Source organism: Perognathus longimembris, chromosome 25 (assembly GCF_023159225.1).
Source record: "Perognathus longimembris pacificus isolate PPM17 chromosome 25, ASM2315922v1, whole genome shotgun sequence".
Taxonomy (NCBI): Eukaryota; Metazoa; Chordata; class Mammalia; order Rodentia; family Heteromyidae; genus Perognathus; species Perognathus longimembris.
Window position 1 is genome coordinate 17957261 of NC_063185.1, and position 20821 is coordinate 17978081.

General features: G+C 52.2%; 1 protein-coding gene and 1 long non-coding RNA gene across 6 annotated transcripts in view; one reads left to right on the plus strand and one right to left on the minus strand.

Annotated features, from left to right (window-relative positions):
• The window catches only part of Sgcd (sarcoglycan delta), a 464814-nt gene extending 445772 nt beyond the window's left edge, over nucleotides 1-19042 (plus strand). For all 5 annotated transcript variants that reach the window (XM_048334294.1, XM_048334295.1, XM_048334296.1 and 2 more), the window contains 2 exons: nucleotides 16911-17034; nucleotides 18524-19042. In XM_048334294.1, the coding sequence (XP_048190251.1) occupies nucleotides 16911-17034; nucleotides 18524-18697 (298 nt within the window). In that variant the 3' untranslated portion in view covers nucleotides 18698-19042. The remainder of the gene's footprint in view (nucleotides 1-16910; nucleotides 17035-18523) is intronic.
• On the minus strand, nucleotides 1059-20454 carry LOC125342158. Its single transcript, XR_007209152.1, has 3 exons — nucleotides 20339-20454; nucleotides 11590-11608; nucleotides 1059-1070 (listed from the first exon to the last, which is right to left on the minus strand). It is a non-coding gene; the product is annotated as an uncharacterized LOC125342158 (long non-coding RNA).
• Nucleotides 20455-20821: the final 367 nt, after the last annotated feature.

Sequence of the window (20821 nt, forward strand, 5' to 3'; positions counted from 1 at the left end):
TGTTCGTTTGTTTCGGATGGGTCCCCTCATGGTCTAACACTGACTGTCACCAGCTCAGAATGCCAGCCTCCAAAAGTGTGCCAGGCCTCTACCAAACATGGAAACCAGAAAGCACCTCAGCTACCGCATGGCCCAGCCTGCTGCTAATACAAGCATTCCCTTCCATGGCATTCTGAGCAGATGGCAAAGTCCTTCGTCTCCTGAGTGGTGACCACTCGTTCCTGCTGAGGACAGCTGATTTCCCAGCTGGGCAGTGGCCGTGGAACTTCAGTTCAGAAAAGGCAAGTGTGCAAGCACACAGTGGGAGACACACCAGCGTCCTGCCTGTGGTTGTAAGCTGGGGGGGGGGGGCGGCTGTGATCTTGGGCAAGTAACTGAGCCTCTCTGTGCTCCAGCTGTCAGTCTGTTCCTTGGGGTGGTTGCTGGTGACGTATTTGTTGTATTAGGACCATCATGGTGTCTACTGGACAACAGGATATCAAGTCAATAACGAGTTTGGGAGGAGAAGCACACCTTTCTGTCCAGCCCTGGCCTGCAGGATGTGAGGATTCCTGATTCCCACTGTGGTGTCTGTTCATTTTACCATTCGGAAGCTTGCAATCGCTTGTCTCATCAAGGTGGTAATTGCTTCATCTCTGAAAGCAATTACATTGTTCTCACACAAAAAGGCCATTGTTCTTGATTTTTCTGAATTACTTGGTACCCTTACAAATAAGAAGGCCATAGCTTAGGGCCTGCATCTAGTCCAGGAAGCCAAGGAAGGAGGAACGTGTGCTATTATCCATAATGAAATCGCCCACTTTTGTTTCCTGAGAGATCTGTCCCTCCCAAACCTGTTTCTTCAGTGTAGTCATCCCAGACAAGAAACCGAGACCTTCAGACACTTCTTGGGTATATATTGTCCCAGCATAGCAGTATGGGCCTGTAATCCCAGACCCCTCCTAATCCCAGTGCCCCTCCTAAACCTGTGCTTTTGGTCCTCTTTATGGCCCTCCTCTCCCCCTAACGCTGCCCCCTGTGCTCTTTACCAGAACAACTCCTACCACTGGGAAATGGCACCCACCTCTTCCCTTCCCAGCATGCATCACACATAGTCGCCTCCATCAGCATCTCCTTCGTCCACTCCCCCCACCCCAGGAGACGGTGAGCGCCACGTGGCATGGAATGACTCTCTGATGATGGTTTTACTGGGCAGCTCAGCTCTGACGGAAACACTATTCTAATTGAGGTATCTATTTTCATGCAACACATACCTGAATCCTCTTACTCAAGGAATAGCAAGATATAAAGGAGCGAAGTCCTGAAGTCTGCAGGGGCTGAGGTCATAAATTAGAAATTATAGGAATGCTGCATTAATAGGTCCGTGAGTGTCCTTGGGAAATCTCTCCCATTGTACCTATAGTAGTCAATTTTTATTTGCTTAACCTTGTGTAATAATTTCAAAGCACTTCAGCGTTTCCGTGCCTTCTGAGTTAATGAAAGGGGGTAAAGACAACTAAATGCTGACTATCTGAGCAGTCAGATCATCCCATCTACAAGGAACTGTTGAATTTTGAAGGCTGGACCAGTAGAGGGTACACCATCCCACTCGCCTGTGTTTCTGCCATTTTTCCCGAATATTGAGTCTCGATGGATCTACAGATAGTTGTGTAAACATTAAATGAGATGATGTTTCTCTGCAGGGTCCTGGCATAGTGTAGATTCTCAGTACACGTTGGCTCAACTTCCGTGCAAAATCACCTATCTGTTCCCACAGTTGGCTCTTCTATCTTTTAAATCTGTCACAGTCTGATCATACCTCCTCCTTGTTCAAAGTCATTGAATTGGGGATGAGATAGGAAAGGGGAGGGTGTGAAGGACGCCAGAGGAAATCCAGAGGCTCAGAGCACCCGTGTGTGCTTTGAGTGAGTGAGACCAGGGACTCATTCAGATCTTCATCAAATGAAAATATACCTGAGACTGTCATTGCAGGATTTTTCAACACCTTTTAGAAACCAGTAACTTGGCAAGATACTCAAAACCCAATATTTCTATTTATGTTTAGAAACAAAGTCGTAAGTGATCGTGCCTGCGTGCACTGACTATGATTTTTCAGCAGAAAAATAAATAAAACTAACCCTTCTCGATTCATAACACCACACCCCCATCCCGAAAAAGTAAAAATTCCAGAATTCAAACTGAAAAAAAAAATCTATAGAACCCAGACAGACATAATATTTTTTGTTCTGGGGGTTTTAGTACTTTATTTTTTATGATCATAAAGGTGATGTACAGAGGGGTTACAGTTACCTAAGTCAGGTAATGAGTACATTTCTTTTTGGTGGTGTCACCCCTTCCTTCGCTCCGTTTTTCCCTTCTATCCCCACCCCATTTTCAACCCAGGGTCCAGTGGGTACCACCGCCACATTTATTCACTCTTTGTCCCTCCATTTCTGTGCTCCCCACTTTCCCAAAGACAGATCAGCTTGCTTACAAGACAGAAGGGACAGAAAACAAAACCAGCCTCAAATGAGAAACAAAAGACAAAACAGAAAAAAGGTAACAAAAAGCCTCTGGTTTCCATTTCTTGGAGTTTATCTCCATAAATACCAGCTTATGTGATCACAGAAACATTTGTTTTTGAAGTTCTTTTCCAACTGTTTTTTGTGAGTTAAGATTCACAGACCCAGCTGACCCAATGGCCCGCTCGCCCGCTCACTAATGTGTGAATGGAGCAGTTGCTGGTAAAGTCCCTACAAGTCACTCCCCATTGTGTCACCAGCCTCTTACACTTGCCTCACTTGTGGGTACAGCTTGCAGTTGCTCATTTGGCTTTTTTTAATAGTATCTATTTGTATTGTTATTGTAGAGTTGATCTACAGAGGGATTAAAGTTACATGAATCAGCTACAAGAGCTGTCTGTAAACCTACAAGTAAATACACTGAATATTTCATACACACACAGAGACGTGATAAATTATACAGGACTCTAGACATTCACCCACTGAGGCCAAAGGAGGATGATACGCATAGGAATACCTGAGAAAGGGTCAATTGCTATGCACACATGATCAGATAAAATAATATCTCGTGAAATGAACTCCAGGAGACGGAAACAAGAGGTATTTTCTAGCCACATGGCCTTTTAGCTGTGGTGTCGAGTAATGTTCAAGATCTGGGTGAGGGCCATTGGCTGTGCGTCGCCTCTGCTTTGGTGGCATTTTCTCTTTCTAAAGGTAACCGTGCATTTCCAGGCCTCTGAACAACTCGTATTTCTCAGCTCAACGTTTTTCTCCCCGTGAACTCTCTTACCATCAATATCATCCCATTCTACCTGGACCCCAAATTAATGATCCAGCAGAAATGCCAGCACCCCGCCCCCACCATCCCCAAACACGCACATCCTAATAAAACCAAAGCCGAAAGAATCCTTTCTTCCTGAAAATGATTCTCAATTAAAAAAACCAGTACAACTTTTGTTCCTTATTCTTCAGGAAGCCTTAGAGAGAAATGAGCTCTCTATTGCTCCTCTTTCTCATCAGCTAGGAATTCTATTTGGGGAGACATTAAATATCCAAAGCTTGATAAGTTCACATGGTGATATTTTCATTTAGATTTTCTTTTTTTTGGGGGGGGGGAAGAGAGGGTCTCTCTACCGTGGGTGGGAGACAATTCTCATGTCTCTCCTGTGTTCCTGGGTATCTTTTTTTTTTTTTTTTTTTTTTTTTTTTTTTTTTGGCCAGTCCTGGGGCCTTGGACTCAGGGCCTGAGCACTGTCCCTGGCTTCTTCCCGCTCAAGGCTAGCACTCCGCCACTTGAGCCACAGCGCCGCTTCTGGCCGTTTTCTGTATATGTGGTGCTGGGGAATCGAACCTAGGGCCTCGTGTATCCGAGGCAGGCACTCTTGCCACTAGGCTATATCCCCAGCCCCCCTGGGTATCTTTTAAAGAACATGATAGCTGCCTTTTGTTCCAACCGATCTTCTCAAGCGTAACTGAATAGGTTCAACGCTTTAAAAGGTGGACACGATGTGTCTGTCTATGCAAGGGCTGCCAGGCCCTGACTTTGGGGTATCCATGAGGGCGGTGTGTGCCGAGCCGGCTCACGGGCTGGGACAGGCACAAGTGACAGATCCTACGCAAGTGCCATGAGCAACAACAATCCCTGGTCTCTGCCCCTCTGCTGCCATCCTTCACCAAGGCAGAAGACCCGGTGAGTTGTGGAGAATAGTGCAATGCTACCTTCGACCTTTGATGGGTGTTGCTGTGGCCACGCAGCTTACGTAACGCTAAAATGAGGGAAGAACAAAGCACTGGGGTTGGTGTGCCTGGGACGCAGCCCCTCGAGCTCTTGCTTGGCTTTGGGGCTCAAGGCTGCTGCTCAGCCACTTGAGCCAAACCTTCACTTCTGTTCTTTTCTTGTGTGCTGGTTCATTGAGAGATAAAGAGTCTCATGGACTTTTCTGCCCAGGTTGGCTTCAAACCCTGATCCTCAGATCTCAGGCTCCAGAGTTAGCTGGGATTCAACTAGAGCCATTTCCAACAATACTAATTGGATTAATATCAAGGTAATACCACAGTCTCGCGAGATTATGTCTCACAGTCTCCCTTACAGAGCAGGGAGGAGATAAGAGGGAAATACACCTGCGGGGTGGGGGGGGGGGTTAACTTTCTGATACCAGCAAGCCTGGCGGCCGAGGGCTGGGGAGAGGTCTGGGTCTCTGCTGGCCCGTTGCAGACAAGCTCTGGAGAGCTGTTTGGAGGTGGCAGCCCCAGGGGCAGGGCGTTGACGGGAAAGCACACCGTGTTCTTTCTCGTGTGTCTGGTCTGTTGTCAAGTGGCCTACCACTTGATCTTGGTCCTGAAATTAATTAACAATTAGTAACAGGGAGGAAGGGAGGACTCGCTAAGATGAATGGTGATTAAATTCAGCGCGAATGGCTGTCCCTGGCCTAATGGAAAGGACAGAAGAGGATTCTCTTCGCCCCGGTAGAGGGAAGCTCATCAAGAAAGCCATCAGAGCCAGCTGCCAAGGGCTCGCGTCTGTAATCCTAGCTATGCAAGAAGCGGAGAGATCTGAGGATTGAGGTTCGAAGCCAGCCCAGGCAGGAAAGTGAGTGAGACTCTTCGCTCCAATTAACCACCAGATCTGTTGCTCAAAGTGGTAAAGCACTAGCCTTGAGCAAGAAGAGCTCGGAGACAGCACCCAGGCCCTGAGTTCAAGCCCCACTACCGACGGGGGGGGGGGGGGGTAGAGAGAGAAAGGGGGGGAGGTAGTTCTATTTCTGTTACCCTGCGCTCCTGCGGAGAGCGGAATCTACATGCTCCTCACCATCCAGACCTTGCGGGGAGCACGATGCCAGGCGGGGGCACAGTTGGCAGTGCCGCCTTGTTGGATCAAGCGTTCCACGGGTGGATGGCCTTGAGAGTGCTTGGGTTTAAGTTCCAGCACCAGCACTGAGGATTGGGGTTCTCTCGGGCTGGTTACTAAGAAGCAGCGCCTCCCTTTCCGCGGGCCCTGGGCGTTGCAGTACCCAGCACTGCTGTGAGGGTCACGCGAGTTCCTCCGTGGGTCGGTACTCAGCTCAGCACCTGGCATGGCGTGAGCACTGGTCCGAGAGGCGGAGGGGAGGAAAGGCAAGGCGCCCATCGCAAGGGCAGAAGGTGAGCGGCTGAGAGTTCAAGTCTCCCAGGCAGGAAGTGCGTGCTAGGACATCCTGGTGTGTCACTGACGCCCCCCCCGGGGGGGGGGGGGACTTGAACACAACGCGGCCCTGATCTCTTAGCTCCACCCCTCGCCTGTGTGCCCCAGTCTCTCTCGTATCACCTACGTCCGTAGCGTGACTGTGAGCAAGCGCCGTGCACTGATCCAGAGCCGTCGGCCCGGTGCCGGGCACGCGGCCGGTGCACCGTTAGTGCCCCGTGGCCGTGTAGTTCCGTGTGGCCGGTGTGAGCTCTCCCGGTCGAAAGGCTAAAAGGCTCCTCTGCAGCTCCCTGTTGTCTCTGCACATCACTGCCCTAGACGGCTGTACCTGTGAGAGAGAGACACACACAAACACACTCACACACACACACAACACCCCCCCCCCCCCCCGTGGCCCTCAAACTGGTTCTCTCCAAATTTAATGACACCTTCCAAGGTGTAATTAGGCAACGATGTGAGTCATCTTTGCTTCAGAAAATGTTATTTATGGTCTGGCTAATTATGCAGCGAGAGTTAATATGATTTCCCTCCTCGGGTGTCTCGATTAATACAGGGAATGTTTCAAAAGGGAAAACATCGAGGGCTGGGAATGTGGCCTAGTGGTAGAGAGCTTGCCTCGCATACATGAAGCCCTGGGTTCGATTCCTCAGCACCACATAGATAGAAAAACGGCCAGAAGTGGTGCTGTGGCCCAAGCGGTAGAGTGCTAGCCTTGAGCAAAAAGAAGCCAGGGACAGCGCTCAGGCCCTGAGTTCAAGACCCAGGACTGGCAAAAATAAATAAATAAACAAGGGAAAACATCGAAAACTTTTACCCGGACATCAGGTTGGGAGAGGGGGCGGGGGGGGGGGGGTGGATAGCACCGTTGAAAGGAGAATTGTAGAAATAATGACAGGAAAACCTCCACAATGAGAAGAGGGGTCCTTTACATGGGGGTACCCCGAAAACACACATGTGCCACGCGCCAGTGTCTCACGTCTATAAATCCTAGCAAATCAGGAGGCTGAGATCTAAGGATGGCGGTTAAAGGCAGCCCGGATAGGAAAATCCGTGAGACTCTCATCTCCAGTGAGCCGCCAGGAAAGCTGGAAGGGGAGCTGTGGCTCAAGTGGTAGAGCGCCGGCCTTGAGCGCAAATGTTCAGGGACAGCGCCCAGGCCCGGGACTGGCACCAAAATCAACAACACACAGGCACTCTTAGCGAGTGTATCTTACCTCCCAGACCCGGACGGCACCTGGCGGGTTGAGGGTCAAGTCTAGACTTCTCACTGGGACCCGTGGCTCCTTCTCCACCCCCACCCAACCTCGTGTGTTCCCATCCCCAGCCCTGTCACGCGCGCACTCTCCCAAACCGAGCCATTCCTTCATCTCGCCATGCCCCGTCCCGTCTCTTCTGGTTAAAGTGGTCCACGTGTGGGTTTCCAACGCCTTTCTTTTATAGCTCCATGCTTGTACACCCCAGGGCGTAGACCGGGCCTGGAAATACCCGCCCCGGGCTGTGCGTCTCTATCTGGTGCTCTCGAGGGATGGCTGAAGGAACTGGAAGTCACAGGGCCTTGCACGCCGCGTCCATTAGCAGCCGAGTCCAGGCCGAGTGTGATTCCGCAGACACACGGGGGGGGGGGGGGGGGGGAGCCGTGGCTGCTCACACGTGAACAATTTCTGTCTCATCGCCAGCGCCCCTCGGAGCCCCGATGACAAGCGTTGTCATAAAATCCATACAGCCACTGCGGGAGGGGGGGCGGGGAGGGGGGCGGGGGGGGGGAGCGGGGGTTTAGTCCAAGTCCTGGGCTCCCAGCTCCTCACCATAAATCCACCCGTGACTGATGGATTCCCCGTAGCACGCGCTCTCGCCACGTCGTCTGAAGCTTACAGTGGAACATGCACTCGAGGCCAAATACAGAATCCCCGAGAAGGGATCGAAGAATCTTGTGTATTTTCCTAGGGAGCCACTGACTCGGAGAACGCCTGGGACCAGCTGTCTCTCACTGACAGGTGATCTTCAGATCTCAGGCACGTCTGATTTCAAGCCCTCGGTGCTGGATCAGGTGGTGACCCTAAGAAAGCCGGAGTGTGAGGTAGAATCCGAAGGTATCTGGGTTCCGTGGAGTCGGGACTTGGCTGCCAGGTTGAAGCACAGCTGGTGGGTGTTGTCTGTTTCCATTATAGTGAAACAAAATGCCCGCCCTAGCCAGCCATCAGGTACTTGCTCCTGACTTAACCTGCACTCTTTCCTCAGAGAAAGAGCCCCCCCCGGGGCCCGTCTCCACGTCACTCCAGGAAATCCTCTTTCCCAGGGCTCGTATTTTATTCAGCAGTGGCTGTGGGAACCGAGTTTCTGAGAAAAAGGCATTGGCAGGTCCAAGCAACGGGCTAATATGTCTGCCATCCAGCATGACGAATGGCCTTCTAACCTTGAAAAAGGCACAAGAGAAGGAAAAGCTTTTTTCCGGACTGTCCACAGACTCCTGATTGCCTTCGTAGTTATTCATCTGTACATCCATATTTTCCCCTGGTCATCTATTGATGGTATTTCTGTCACTTTCCACTATTGAATATGAAACTTGCCTTTGTCAGGTTCTCGTCATTTCCCAAGAACTTTTACACTTCTGAACTGTATTTATGTCATCATTTGATTTTATTGGGTACTTTTTCTTGGCTGATCCTGGGGCTTGAACTCTGCACCTGAGCACTGTCCCTGGGCTTCTTTTGCTCGAGGCTGGCTCTCTGCCACTTTGAGCCCCAGCACCACTTCCAGTTTTCTGGTGGTTCATTGGAGACAAGAGTCTCAGGGACTTTCCTGCCCGGGCTGGCTTCGAACCACCATCTTCAGATCTCAGCCTCTTGAGTAACTAGGATGACAGGCTTTGATCTTGCTTTGTGTCTCTTCTCTTTATATAATCCATCTTGAAGATGGGTACTGATGTAATATTTCTGAAAACACTTGAGATAGTTTAGACCCAGTTTTCTGGCATGCTTCTCTTCAGGGGCCTTATCATCGCTGTACTGAGGAGGGGCGAGCCTCGCTACCCACTCGTGAACGCGTCTCTCCTAGGCGACTCCAGGCCCCTTTGGAGTGTGAGGAACCAAGGCCTGGCCCCGCGGGCCTCCCACGCCCTGCCCTGTGCTGTCACGCTTAAGGAATGGCAACATCTGGCCATCAGTCTGGGTGCCATCTATCCTGTCTCCACAGCTGTTGTCTGGAAGCCAGTGGGCTTCTGCGTGTAGTGCTGCCATCTCCCTTCCTGCTGAGGGTCCTTCATGGCGAAGAAGCACCCCGCCCCCTTCCCCTCCAAGGCCTGGGCTCATCTCCACCCCTGCTCAGATCCGCCACCTCATTCAAATTCTCTTACAAGAATTGCTGTAGGGGGCTGGGAAGGTGGCATGCGCGAAGACCCGGGTTCGAGTCCCCAGTACCACATAGACAGAAAAAAGCCGGAAGTGGCGCTGTGGCTCAAGGGGTGGAGCGCTAGCCTTGAGCAAAAGCAGATCAGGGACAGTCTCTGAGCTTCTGCTGCCTCAAATGCAGAAAAGGGGAGGAAATGCATTGTATTAAAAACAGTATGCTTTATTCTGCACCCGTTGTGTGATGGCCAGACCTCCAGAAGTTTCTGTGGAAAGTGGGATGAAAGATGAAGGCAGACTTGATTCAGGAACACGGGGAATGGAACCCGGCTGGGAAGGGGAGAGAGACACACACCCCCGCCCCCGCTGTGAGCAGGGAGTAGTAAGCAGGAATGGCTGGCTCATGCTGAGGAGAAGGGGTAGAAAATGGCTAGAGACGATAGTACAAGGAAGCTCCTGACCAAACCAGCGCCAAGAGGACTGGTGCTGAAGGCAGAGCAGCGATGGTCAGACCCTCCTCCACGTGGTTATTATTATTATTAGATATGGGGGGGTGGAGTTCTTCCTAAAACTGGATTTCACGAGGAAGAGTACGGGTGGGCCTGGGAGAGAGTTCGGGAGCCAGAGAATCTTTATTAATGGACAGTCCGTGAAGGTTCAGTATTTGATTAATACAGATCAATGGATTCTCTGTCAGGTAATTCTTTAATACATATGGAACTGTTAAACAACACAATCAGACAGCAAGTATTTTGTGAAGTATCAAGGTGTGCGAGGCAGTGTTGCAAGTAGTTTCCCCTGTCGATAGGTTCCCTTTTGTGTCTAACAATAGAAGCAAAAATAGGACTAAAGCTAATGACTGAAAAGATGACTAAAGCTAATTGGCTAATGAAGCCAATGAACCACCAGAAAACTGGAAGTGGCGCCAGGGCTCAAAGTGGTAGAGCGCTAGCCCTGAGCAAAAGAGCTCAGGGACAGCGCCCAGGCCCTGAGTTCAAACCCTACAACTGGCACAAAAAAAAAAAAAAGGGAATACACATACCAAATGGGGTTTGAGAGAGGCTATCTTCGCTTACCTCTACTTACAGTCCATGATTATAATTGTCTGACTTAGTTATTATTGTTATAACTGCTTCATTTTGTTAATACCTTCATGCATCGGATCAGGAGTAGAATTGGGTGTTATGAATGGCTTTAGGCATTACCTTACCCAACAGTATCGTTCACTCATTCCATCCTTTGTCCTTCATCACCTGGAGGGCGGAAAATGCCCCTCAGACAGATCCCAAGGTCCATCCGGGAACCACTGGTGGCACAAAATGGGGAAGGGCGTGGTCTCACCAACCCAGCACAAGGAGGTGGGGCCTTCTTCCATCTCAGCCCCTCCCCCCCCCATTCCTTAGTGGCTCTGTCCAGTGAGAGAGTCAGGGCACAAGGAAGGAAGGGGAGGGAGGGAGGGAGAGAGGGAGGGAGGGAGGGAGGAAGGAAGGAAGGAAGGAAGGAAGGAAGGAAGGAAGGAAGGAAGGAAGGAAGGAAGGAAGGAAGGAAGGAAGGAAGGCCCACATGAGCCCATCCAGGCCAGCCTTCCGGCCTTCCTTCCTTCCAGCAGCCTCCAGAGATCACTAGTCTAAGAGCATTTTTTCCCACTTCACTGTGCTTAATAACCAGTTCTCCCATTATGCTAGGATTCATCCCTATGAATAAGCAAGCCCAAGGGGGGGGTGCAGATATGCACCCCTTTAATAACAGATCTGCACCGTAACTGTTGGCAATCACTGTTGTCTCACCCAGAGAACTCTACTGAAGTGAGGTGGAGGATTTTTTTCAATAAGTGCATGATAATCCTCTTTCTTTGTTTACATCAATAATTAATGCACTTCAGGAAGGAGCCCTGGGAACCTTCTAGATAAGATTTATCCTCACTGGAATAGATTATAGCCACATGTCACCATTCAAAAGGTAATTGGTGCATTTCATTAGAAAGTAATAGAGAAAACAAAAAAAAAGATTGATTGTAATGGCCTGTAATAAATAACCTGGATAACCATTATTGTTAGCAGAGATATCTGTACTGTGCAAAGAATTTACTTGACATCAGAATATAGCACAGAACATATGTCATTCTCAGGGATTCCTGAGATTTTACTTATCTTGTTGGGACTCTTGACTAAAGATGAACAGAATATCATCATCATCATCATCATCATCATCATCATCATCATCATCATCATTATTATTATTATACTAGATTTCCTTTGAGAATAAGACCTTCTCCTGTAGCTACAAGCCTCTGTTTACCAATCTCGTGATCCACACTGACATTCCAGGGCTGGCTTCTCTCTGTCCCTCCAATGAAAATGCTCCCAGCAGTTCCTGACAAGGAAGGTGGCAATAGGGCTGCCTTAGAGAGCAAGGCCGTGAGGGGTGTTACTCTGGCTAAATGGAGGAACTTCTTTTCCAGAGAGATCTTACTAGTGTGTGGGGGCATCCTTTTTCAGAATTTCTATTAACACAGCAGTTTATGAATACAGTTGATCAGTGTTACACCCCCCCCCCTTTCAACACGCCCCCCCACCCCCTCCCTCCTCTTCATTTTGTGGGACAGGCATGGGATTCGTGGATTCATTCTCCCCCTCTTCATTCGTCTTGGTCTTTCCCCGAAGCCCCAGCCAAGCACCCACTGCCTGGTGTTTTATTTGCTGAACTTTGATTTTGCCTTCCTAAGGAGACAGCCCTTGAATCCACCACATTTCAGTTAATATGTTTGTATTCACTTGCATACCACACAATGTATTTCCTTATAAGTACTTTTTTTCATTTGTAATGCAAAGGTGTTCTGATATATCAAAACAATGGCCAGAAGAAGAAAAATAAAAAGGTGAATTAACCCAGGCACTGGGGGCTCACGCCTGTCAGCTGTTCAGGAGGCTGAGATCTGAGGATTGCAGTTCAAAGCCAGCCTTGGCAAGAAAGTATGTGAGAGTCTTGTCTCCAATAAACAACTCAGCAAAAGCCTGAGGTGGCGCTATGGCTCAGTTGGTAGAGCACTATATTCTTGAGCAAAAGAGGCTCAGGGACAGCAACCAAGCCTTGAGTTCAAGCCCCAGGACTGGCACAAAAAAAAAAACTAGGTGAATGAAGTATTATTCAGTGCACATCCCTAACTAGTGCAGCTGTGGTTGGTCTAGTGCCTTTCTCCATCTGCTTTCCCAGTGGTCCAGTGACAGACTAGCCAAGAGTGAGGGGTCAGCACTGCCGAAACATATGGGATCAACAGACTTGGGGCATCTTCACTGCTGGGTCGTAGAAAGGAGGCCTTTGCCGGAGTCCCAGCTGACAAGCACATTGTCAGCCACGGGTTCCTGCTTTCTCATTCCGCGCCGTGCAGTCTTCTTGTTAGATGTAGCTAAGAAACATGACGTTTTGCCCTAAGATTTTAGAATAGAAGGCTAGTCCACTTAAAAGAAGAAATATCTTCCTTCGCTGTTCCAGAAGTTTTCTGCAGTTTGGCTTCATGCTTGGGGCCTGACATAAGGCAGAGAAGATCACAGTGGTAAGAGTTGTGGGTACAGGGATGAGAGGAGACCGTGAGAGAGAGGGGCAGGGGGTAGAAGAACTGGGGAGAATGGGATAGAGAGCGGAAGTTAAGAAGGAGACAGAAGACTTAGAAGATGGAATGGAAAAAGATGGAGGGAAGAGTTGGGGGAGGGAAGGGGATAGAGGAGAAAGGAAGATGGTAGAAAAGAGGGATCTAGAGAGCATGCAAAAGGTTACAGGGCAAAGTGGGGAGAGGGAAAGAGAAGGCAGGAAGAGAGGCAGACATAGAGCCCCTGCTCTGTCTTCAGTTCTCACTCTCCTCCCCCACCTCCCAGCGTTTCTTACTAGAACTGTTGTGCTGTTGTTGTTTGTCAGTCGGTCATGGGGTGTGAATGCTGTCCCCGGGCTCTTCAGCTCGAGGCCAGTGCTCTACCACTTGAGCCACAGCGCCACCTCCCATCATTCCGTTCTTCTCCCTTTATACACGCTCCCTCACTATTAAATACTCCTTTCTATTCTCTTCCCCTCCCCTCCATCACTCTATTCCAGCTCATCTACATCTTCTCTGTCCTCTGCCTCTACTCTTCCCCTCATCTCTCCCTTTCCCTGCTCTCTGCCTTCAGTTCTATCTACTTTCCCCTTCCATCCTATCTTAGCTCCTTCCGGCTTCCTCTCTCCTGGTTCACTCTGTCTTCCCTCTCTCCCGACCCCTGGGAAGGAGGAAAGAGAGTAGAATTGGGATAGAGGAGAAGGGATAGAGAGCAAAGGGGAGAGAACAGACACCCTAAGAATAGTCAGGGAGCGGGGAGAAGAGAAGTACGGGAGGAGAAAGAGAGGAAAGAGTTTAAGGGTGCACAGAAGAGGAGGAAAGAGTAGGGGCAGGAGGGGGCAAGGGCGGAAAGCAGGGAGAAAGCACAAGGGAGAGAAAAAAGGAGAAGGGGAAGGGAAGGGGTAGAAGGAAGAAGGGAAGAGTGGGAAGAGATACAGAGTGGCGGGGGAGACCATGGTCACAGATAAAGAAGAGGGGAGGCAGAAAGAGGGGAAAACGGAAGAGAAGACAGTGAACCAGAGCGGGGAGGGAGGGAGGGAGGACAGAGTGAAAGGGTAGACAGAAGATGGAGAGACTTGGGGAGGAAGGAGAGAGGGATGGTCAGATGGAGGGAAGAAGAGAGACCACAGACAGAAGTGACAGTGCAGACAGGGAAGGGAAAGCAGAGGGGCTTCCAGGAGAAACTGAGGCAGAGAGCACAGGACAAGGGAGGAGGCAAGAGAGAAGAGTGATAGAAGAGAGAGCGAGCGGAAGTTAGCTAGAAAGGGGGCAGAGAAGCAGAGGAGCTAGAAAGAGTGGATGGAGGGACAAAACTATGGGAAGTAAGATGAGGAGAGGGAGGAGATCCCTAGCGCCGGGGCTCACCAGAACGCTAGTCAGCGCGAAGGACCGCTGCCTTGTCCTCGATGTTCCAGAAGCTTGGCAGCTGGCTTCGTGCTTTGCAGCTGAGATGAGGCAGAAAATCATGGCGGTAGAGTGTGGGGCATGCAGGGATGAAAGAGAAGGATCAGGTGAGGGGGAGGGGGGGAGAGGGAGAGGGGGCAGGGGACAGGGCAATCCAGACCCAAGTGTGGGGGCACAAGAAGAGATGCTGGAGAGGAAGGAGAGGGAGAGGGGAGGGGGGAGAGGAGACAGTAGGGAAAGTACAGAGTGGAAGAAAGTGGATGGGGGACTGTGGAGGGGGGGCACACGGGGGGGGGGAGAGAATGGAAGGCCAGGAGGAGGAGGAGACGGAGTGAAGATGGAAGGAGGGAGGGAGCTCATGCCCGCAGAGCAGGGGAGAGGAGATAGAACTGAAGGCCCAGAAGGTGAGAGAGAAGACGGGGAAGGGAACAGAGGACATGGAAGAGACCGAAGGTGGAGGGGTGGAGGGGGGGGGCTGCAGAGAGACATGGAGAAGAGAGACGTTGGGGGAAGGAAGAAAGAGCAGGTGGTGGAGCAGAAACAGGAGAAAGAAGGAGAGGGTGGGGGAGGGGGAGGAGAAAGGGAAGGTAGAAGGGGAGGGGGAGAGCCAGCACAGTGCTGGAGGAGAAAGCAGAGCTGGAGGGAGAAGGTAGAGCGCATGAGAGGAGAGACAAATGAGCAGAGAGAGGTGGGAGCCACAGGGGGCGGAAGGGGGAGGAAGGGGGGGTGAGGAGCCAAGAGAGAGGCACAAGAAGAGAAAGTGCGTTGAAGACAGAAGGAGCGAGAGGCGAGGAGAAGGGAGGAGATCAGAGCGAGGAAGAGAGCGAGGCTGGAGGCGGGAAGGTGGCTAGAAACCTAGAGCCACTGTGCTCGCTTCTAAGAGACGCCGGAGCCTGCCTGCCTCCCTCCCTCCCTCCCTCCCTTCCTTCCCACTTAGCCCCTGGTGGGTGGCGGGAGCCATTCCTCCAGACAGTGGGAGGGAGGGAGGGAGGCGACCCCACCCGAGACGCCTACATGCGGGGACACCGTGCGCCCGTCCACGCCGCCGCCTCAAGGGTTCCTAGCATCACACCTTGTCCACAAATTCCTACTCTGCCGTCGCAGTCGGGGACCCCCCGGTGAAGACGCCCCACTTCCACAGAGGAACTCCACCAAGCCCCACCTGGATCAGGGACCAGGAAGACGAGGGGAGGAGGGAGATGGGGAGGGACGGGGGGGGGGGGACAGCTAGAGAAGGGATGGAAGGAGAGGGGAAGCAGGGAGAGCTGAGGGAGGGCGGGAGGATGGAGGTTCCTAGGCCCACCCCCCTGGTCGCCCCTCAGTGGGGGAGACGTGCCTCCTTTCCACTGCCGGCCCAGCTCCCTGATCACAGGGTGGGGGGGGGGTCCCCCCCTTGTGTGTGACAAACCTGGTGAGGGACTCCATGCTGACCACCCCCCCCCCCCATGGAAGCCCGGGATCGCGTGCGGGCCTCCAGTGCCTCCCGAGCACGGCTGCGGGACTGGCTCCGCCGCCCTCTAACGAAGGCGGGAGATGGGGGGACAAGAGGGGGGACTGGAGGGAAAGCGCCTTGGCCGTCCCCTCGACAAGCTGGACTGTGGAGAACAGAGAGGATCTCGGCTTCCAAGCCCGGCGCACGGAGCCCCGCGAGTTCCACGCGTGACAGCCGGTGTCCATGAGGCGATCTGGCCTTGGTCTCAACTGCAAGCAGAGGAAGAAAGCAAACGGTGCCGCGCGAGCCCCGGCCCCTGCCTAGCACGTGGCCTTGCGTTTGAACTCTCCAAGAGCACATGAACAAAGCCTATGTGTAACGCAGTATGGGTGTCCGTGGGGTCCTCCGCCCGCACACGCAAGTGTGTTAACCACAGCCTGGTGAGAATTCAAATGGCGTGACACCATAGAACCTCCTTCAACAGACAGCACGACCGTGCGCGCGATGGGATGCTGGAAAGAAGCAGGGCGTGCTATTCGATACGTGTGTATAATATGTAATATATAGTATAGCAATATATAAGACATGAATATATAATAAATGAAATATATAGCATACATCACTATGCCATGCCCTATTAGTTGTATAAAGGAGTCTCGTGATCCTCCTCCCCTCGCTCCCTGGCTCTCAACCTCCCTTCCCTGTTACCCGGTTCTGTTCCTCTCCCAGCAGTGCTGAGTTCTCCCACTTGCCAGACCCTCTCCTGGCGTTGGTTATTATGGGGGTACAGTCTCACTTTTTGTACCCAGGCTGGCACACACAACCATCCTCCCACCGAAGGACTCTGGAGAACTCGGTGCCCACGCTGGCCTCGAACCGCCATCCACCCAGCTCAGCCCGTCACGTGACTGGGATGACAGGCAGGCGGCGCCCGTTTCCAGACAGAAAATCCTTTTGGTCGGTCACGGGTCTTGAACTCGGGGCGTGGGCGCTGCCCCTGGGCTTGGAGTCACAGCTCCAGTCTCCTGGTGGTTAGGTGGAGATGAGAGTCTCGTGGGTTTTCCTGCCCGGGGCCTGGCTTGCAACCATGCTCCCCACACCTCAGCCTCCTGAGTGGCCAGGATGACACGCGTGGTTGCCCAGCTAGAGGCGTAGTTTTGAAAAACGTATGGGCAACCCTTCCTGACCCAGAGTTCAAAGCTCCCGAAGCTGTCTGCAAGTTCAAGGTAGCTCCCCCGAATGGCCGGTAGAGGCAGCTTTACAATCCCAGCAGCTTTCCCCAGCTTCTGGGGGTGTTTGCCCCTCAGACCTCTAGAGCACAGGGTAATAATAAAAATGAGAAATGGAAATGCCCCAAAACACTGAGCTGCTGTTACCACGCCGGCGCCATCCACCTCCTCTTACACTGAACCAAAGAGGAAAGCCAGGGGCAGAGCGCCTTTTCAGCCTGCGTGTCTTTCAGGTTGGAGTCCCCCACCCGCTCTCTCGTGATGGAAGCCCCCCGGGGCGTGGAAATCAACGCAGAAGCCGGCAACCTGGAGGCCACCTGCAGAACAGAGCTGAGGCTGGAGTCCAAAGACGGAGAGGTGAGGGGGGTGGGCCCCGGGCCAGCCTTCCCCACAGCTCATTCGCCCCCGAGATTGCGGTCCTTCGATGGACAGCCCGGAGGACCAATCACAAGGGTTTACTGGTCTAGAAGCATTCGTTGAATGGCGTGATTCTGAGCCAAATCCACAATACATAAAAGTTATGTATGCTTTGTCATTTGGGAGGTACTGGGATAGTGGCATGTTACGGCAAGTACAGAATTATACCACTGTAAAAAAATAAGTGCTGTTTCCAAGTTCTCTCTCTTGCCACCTTTAAAATAAGATTTAGCCAGCCGGCTTAATTAAGCTGTATCGCACGCCCATCTGGCTAAACTTAATCCGCTCATAGCTATTTTATGTAGTAGGCTTGTCATTTCTCTGTGTGTGTGTGTGTGCAGAACGGAGAGTCCGATTCAGCAGCTATTCCAAACCAGAACAAGCCAACACCTAAGAGGGTAAAACAAGGTAACCAGAAATTCTCTCTCCCCACCCCAAGCTGGCGCAGCTTGGGTGAATGAAATGGTGCTTGATTTTGTTGCTTGTTCTTGACACACACACACACACACACACTAAAAGAGCCACTGCTCCCTACACACAGTCAGTAGCTAGTGGGGTTTTGAAGTCTGGAGGAATGAGCGACAATCAAATCTAATGACACCTTCCAGAACCGCCACCTTTGTTTTGCAGTTAGACATTTCTCAAAGCTTATCCTATTGCATCATTGCCACAGGTTCAGAAAACACAGACGCTCGCTTATAGAGATTAGTCATTTATAACTTGGGCAGTGCTGCACATTGCACTGGGCTTCTGGGTTTGCTTTCGTGAGTGTGAGTGTGTGTGTGTGTGTGTGTGTGGCTGGCATAGCAGGCGTGAGACACCATGCCCGGAGTGTGTGTATGTGAAAGAGAGACAGACAGACAGAGGGAGAGAGGGAAGGAGAGACAGAGAGAGCACACGCAAAACAGACCATCACTGTGTAGTTCAGAGCGGCCTCAAACTCTTGATTCTCCTGCCTGTGCCTCCTGAGTAGCTGGGATTGCAGGCATGAGCCACAGAGCGTGTGGGGTGTGTGAGAGAGACAGAGGGAGAGAGGGGGACAGGGAGAGAGAGAGAGGATGAGACGGGCATCACTGTGTGGCTCAGGCTGTCCTCACCGTCTCGATCCTCCTGCCTGGGCCTCCGGACATGTCAGCCTTCTACGATTTTCCTGAAGCTTCATCTTGCGCCCGGGTCTGCCGCATCCCAAAGCCACGAAAATGGTTTCCTGCGGCATCTCCGCGGGTTCCTGACTTTAAGACTCCACCCTAAGGCCTCCGTGCTATTTCCCCTGCTTGCAGATCCTGTGCCTATTGATTTTGCAACACAGCAGTTTCTTGCTGGGATGGCGCCCCAGGGAGGGTGGGAACGCCCCCCCACACACACACCTGCTCCTCTCCCCCCTCCCCCCACCCCCCCTGACCGTCTGCTTCCCGTCCTCTCTCTCTAGATCAGGTTAGATGCTGCGAAAATCAAACTCCCGACACTGCCCCGCGGATCCTACGCGCCCACGGGAGCCCGGCACAAGGTCTTCGAGATCTGCGTGTGCGCCAACGGCAGACTGTTCCTGTCCCAGGCGGGCACGGGCTCCACGTGTCACATCCACACGGGCGTGTGCCTGTGAGAGGCCGGCGGCGTGGACGTGGTCAGCGGGGGGGGGCAGGCCTTTCTTTGGGGGGCGGGGGTCTTGAGACACTGGCTGCCAGCTATTTTTACTACAACACATAAAGCCTATCAAAGACCTTTTGTGTGAGTGTAAGCGTGTGCGTGTGCGTGTGCCCGCGCGTGTGTGTAGGGAGGGGTGTGTTTGCATGTGTGAGTGGCTATAAATATATATAAATATATTATAAATAAATCTATATATATCCTCTGTATAAAATGAGGTTTCAGTACAAAAGCAACCACGGACAACCCTGTGAGAGCCACGTTCATGTCCCACCCATTGCCACCTCCCCCCCCCCACCATGGCGCCCCTTAGACCACCCCCCCCCCGGGAGTCGCCAGTGACGCGTTCCCCCCCCGCCCACGCGCGTCATGCGAGGCAGCGATGGCGGAAGAGGCGCCAAGCCACCCCCCCCCGAGGGCTGAGATCCCGCCATCTCAGCACCGGGGAGGCTGAGACCGGAGGGCTGTGAGTTCAAGGCCAGCCTAAGCTATGTAACACCAAGACCCCCCCCCCCATCTCAAAAGACAAACCTCCTATGAGGAAATCATCGTCCTAGGCAAGTAGATAGTTTGGTCTTGACTCCCTGGCCAACTTCTCCCGCTTCAACCTAGACATGGACGGCGACCTCCCTGGAGGTCAACCTTCAGCCACGCCAATGGCCGCCCTGCCCCTCCAAGCCAGGTGCACTGGGGCTCCCCCTGCTGGGGGGGTGGGGGAGAGGAATGTGAACGCATTTGCCCCCCCCCCCATCAAAGCGGAAGTGACAGATGGGCCTAAACCACCCCAGCAGCCCTTCCTTCCTCCAGGGCAGGAAGCAGCTGGCGCCTGCTAAAGGACATCGAGGCCCAGAAGCGGGTAGTGGCCACTTCTGACTTTACCCCCCCAGACGTTGGCCTACCATAAGTCTACCAAAACCCCCCAAAGAACAGAACTCCCGACCCAAGAGGAGCCATTTTTAAGATGGAAATCGGACAGACTTTCCTTGGCTTCTCGGGATCGGCAGGGAAACTTAGAGACATACATGCTTTATGGATTCTTTTTTTGTTGTTGTCGTCGGTCATGGGGCTTGAACTCGGGCCCTGGGTGCTGTCCCGGAGCTCTTTTGTTCAAGGCTGGCGCTCTGCCACTTTGAGGCGCAGCATCACTTCCGGTTTCCTGGTGGTTCGTTGGGGATCAGGGTCTCAGGGGCTTTCCTGCCCAGGCTGGCTTTGAACCGCGATCCTCCCATCTCAGCCTCCTGAGGAGCGAGGCTGACAGGCGTGAGCCGCCGGTATCCAACGTCCATTTTTATTTTTAAGACATACACAAATTCTCTGGCTTTGATCTCTTTAGGTCTTTTTTAATGCCAAGAAATCCCTCTTGCTGACTCGACTATTCTGGACCGTTGGGGTTTGGTCTCGTTTTGTTTGGCCCTTAAGCATCACAGATTTAAAGCGCCACGTCCTGACAGGATCGCTCACTGAAGGTTCATGTAAACTGAGTCACATGTCTAGCTGAATCACTGTCCCCTGGGAGGCCATCGTCGCCCCCCCCCACCCCCGTCTCCCATCTCCAGTTCCCGCCATCAGCCACCGCCCATCCCCCCCGCCTCGTGGCCACTCTCCAGGGTCGCCCGGGCCAGCCTTGTGCTGGAACTGGGGATTCCACCATCTCTGTTCAAAGAGAGGGAAACGTGCCTATGCCTTAAGTCCATGTACTCAGCCAGGAGAAGCACATCCTATTTATCTTCTTACCTGTACTTTTCTTTTGCGTGATTGGAGCGAGATGGGTTCCGTGGAAACCGGGCATCAAAAGCTGGCAGACCAAACAGACAAACACGGTCAGCAGACGTGGGCCTTGGGGCCCGGGGGGTGGAGTCACGGCCGTGTGTGACCATGGACAAGGACAAGGAACGGCCCTGCCATCCTAAACCAAGCTGTATTTCCGAGGCCGGAAAGGCATTTGTTTCTGTTTGCTTTGCTGTTTGTATTATCGTTGCTTTGGGGTTTGTTTGGTTTTTTTTTTTCTTCCTCTCCACAAGGTTCTAAGTGTTCTTCCCAAGCAGGGAAAGGCGTCGCGGAAGATGAAGAGGAGAAGAGCTTT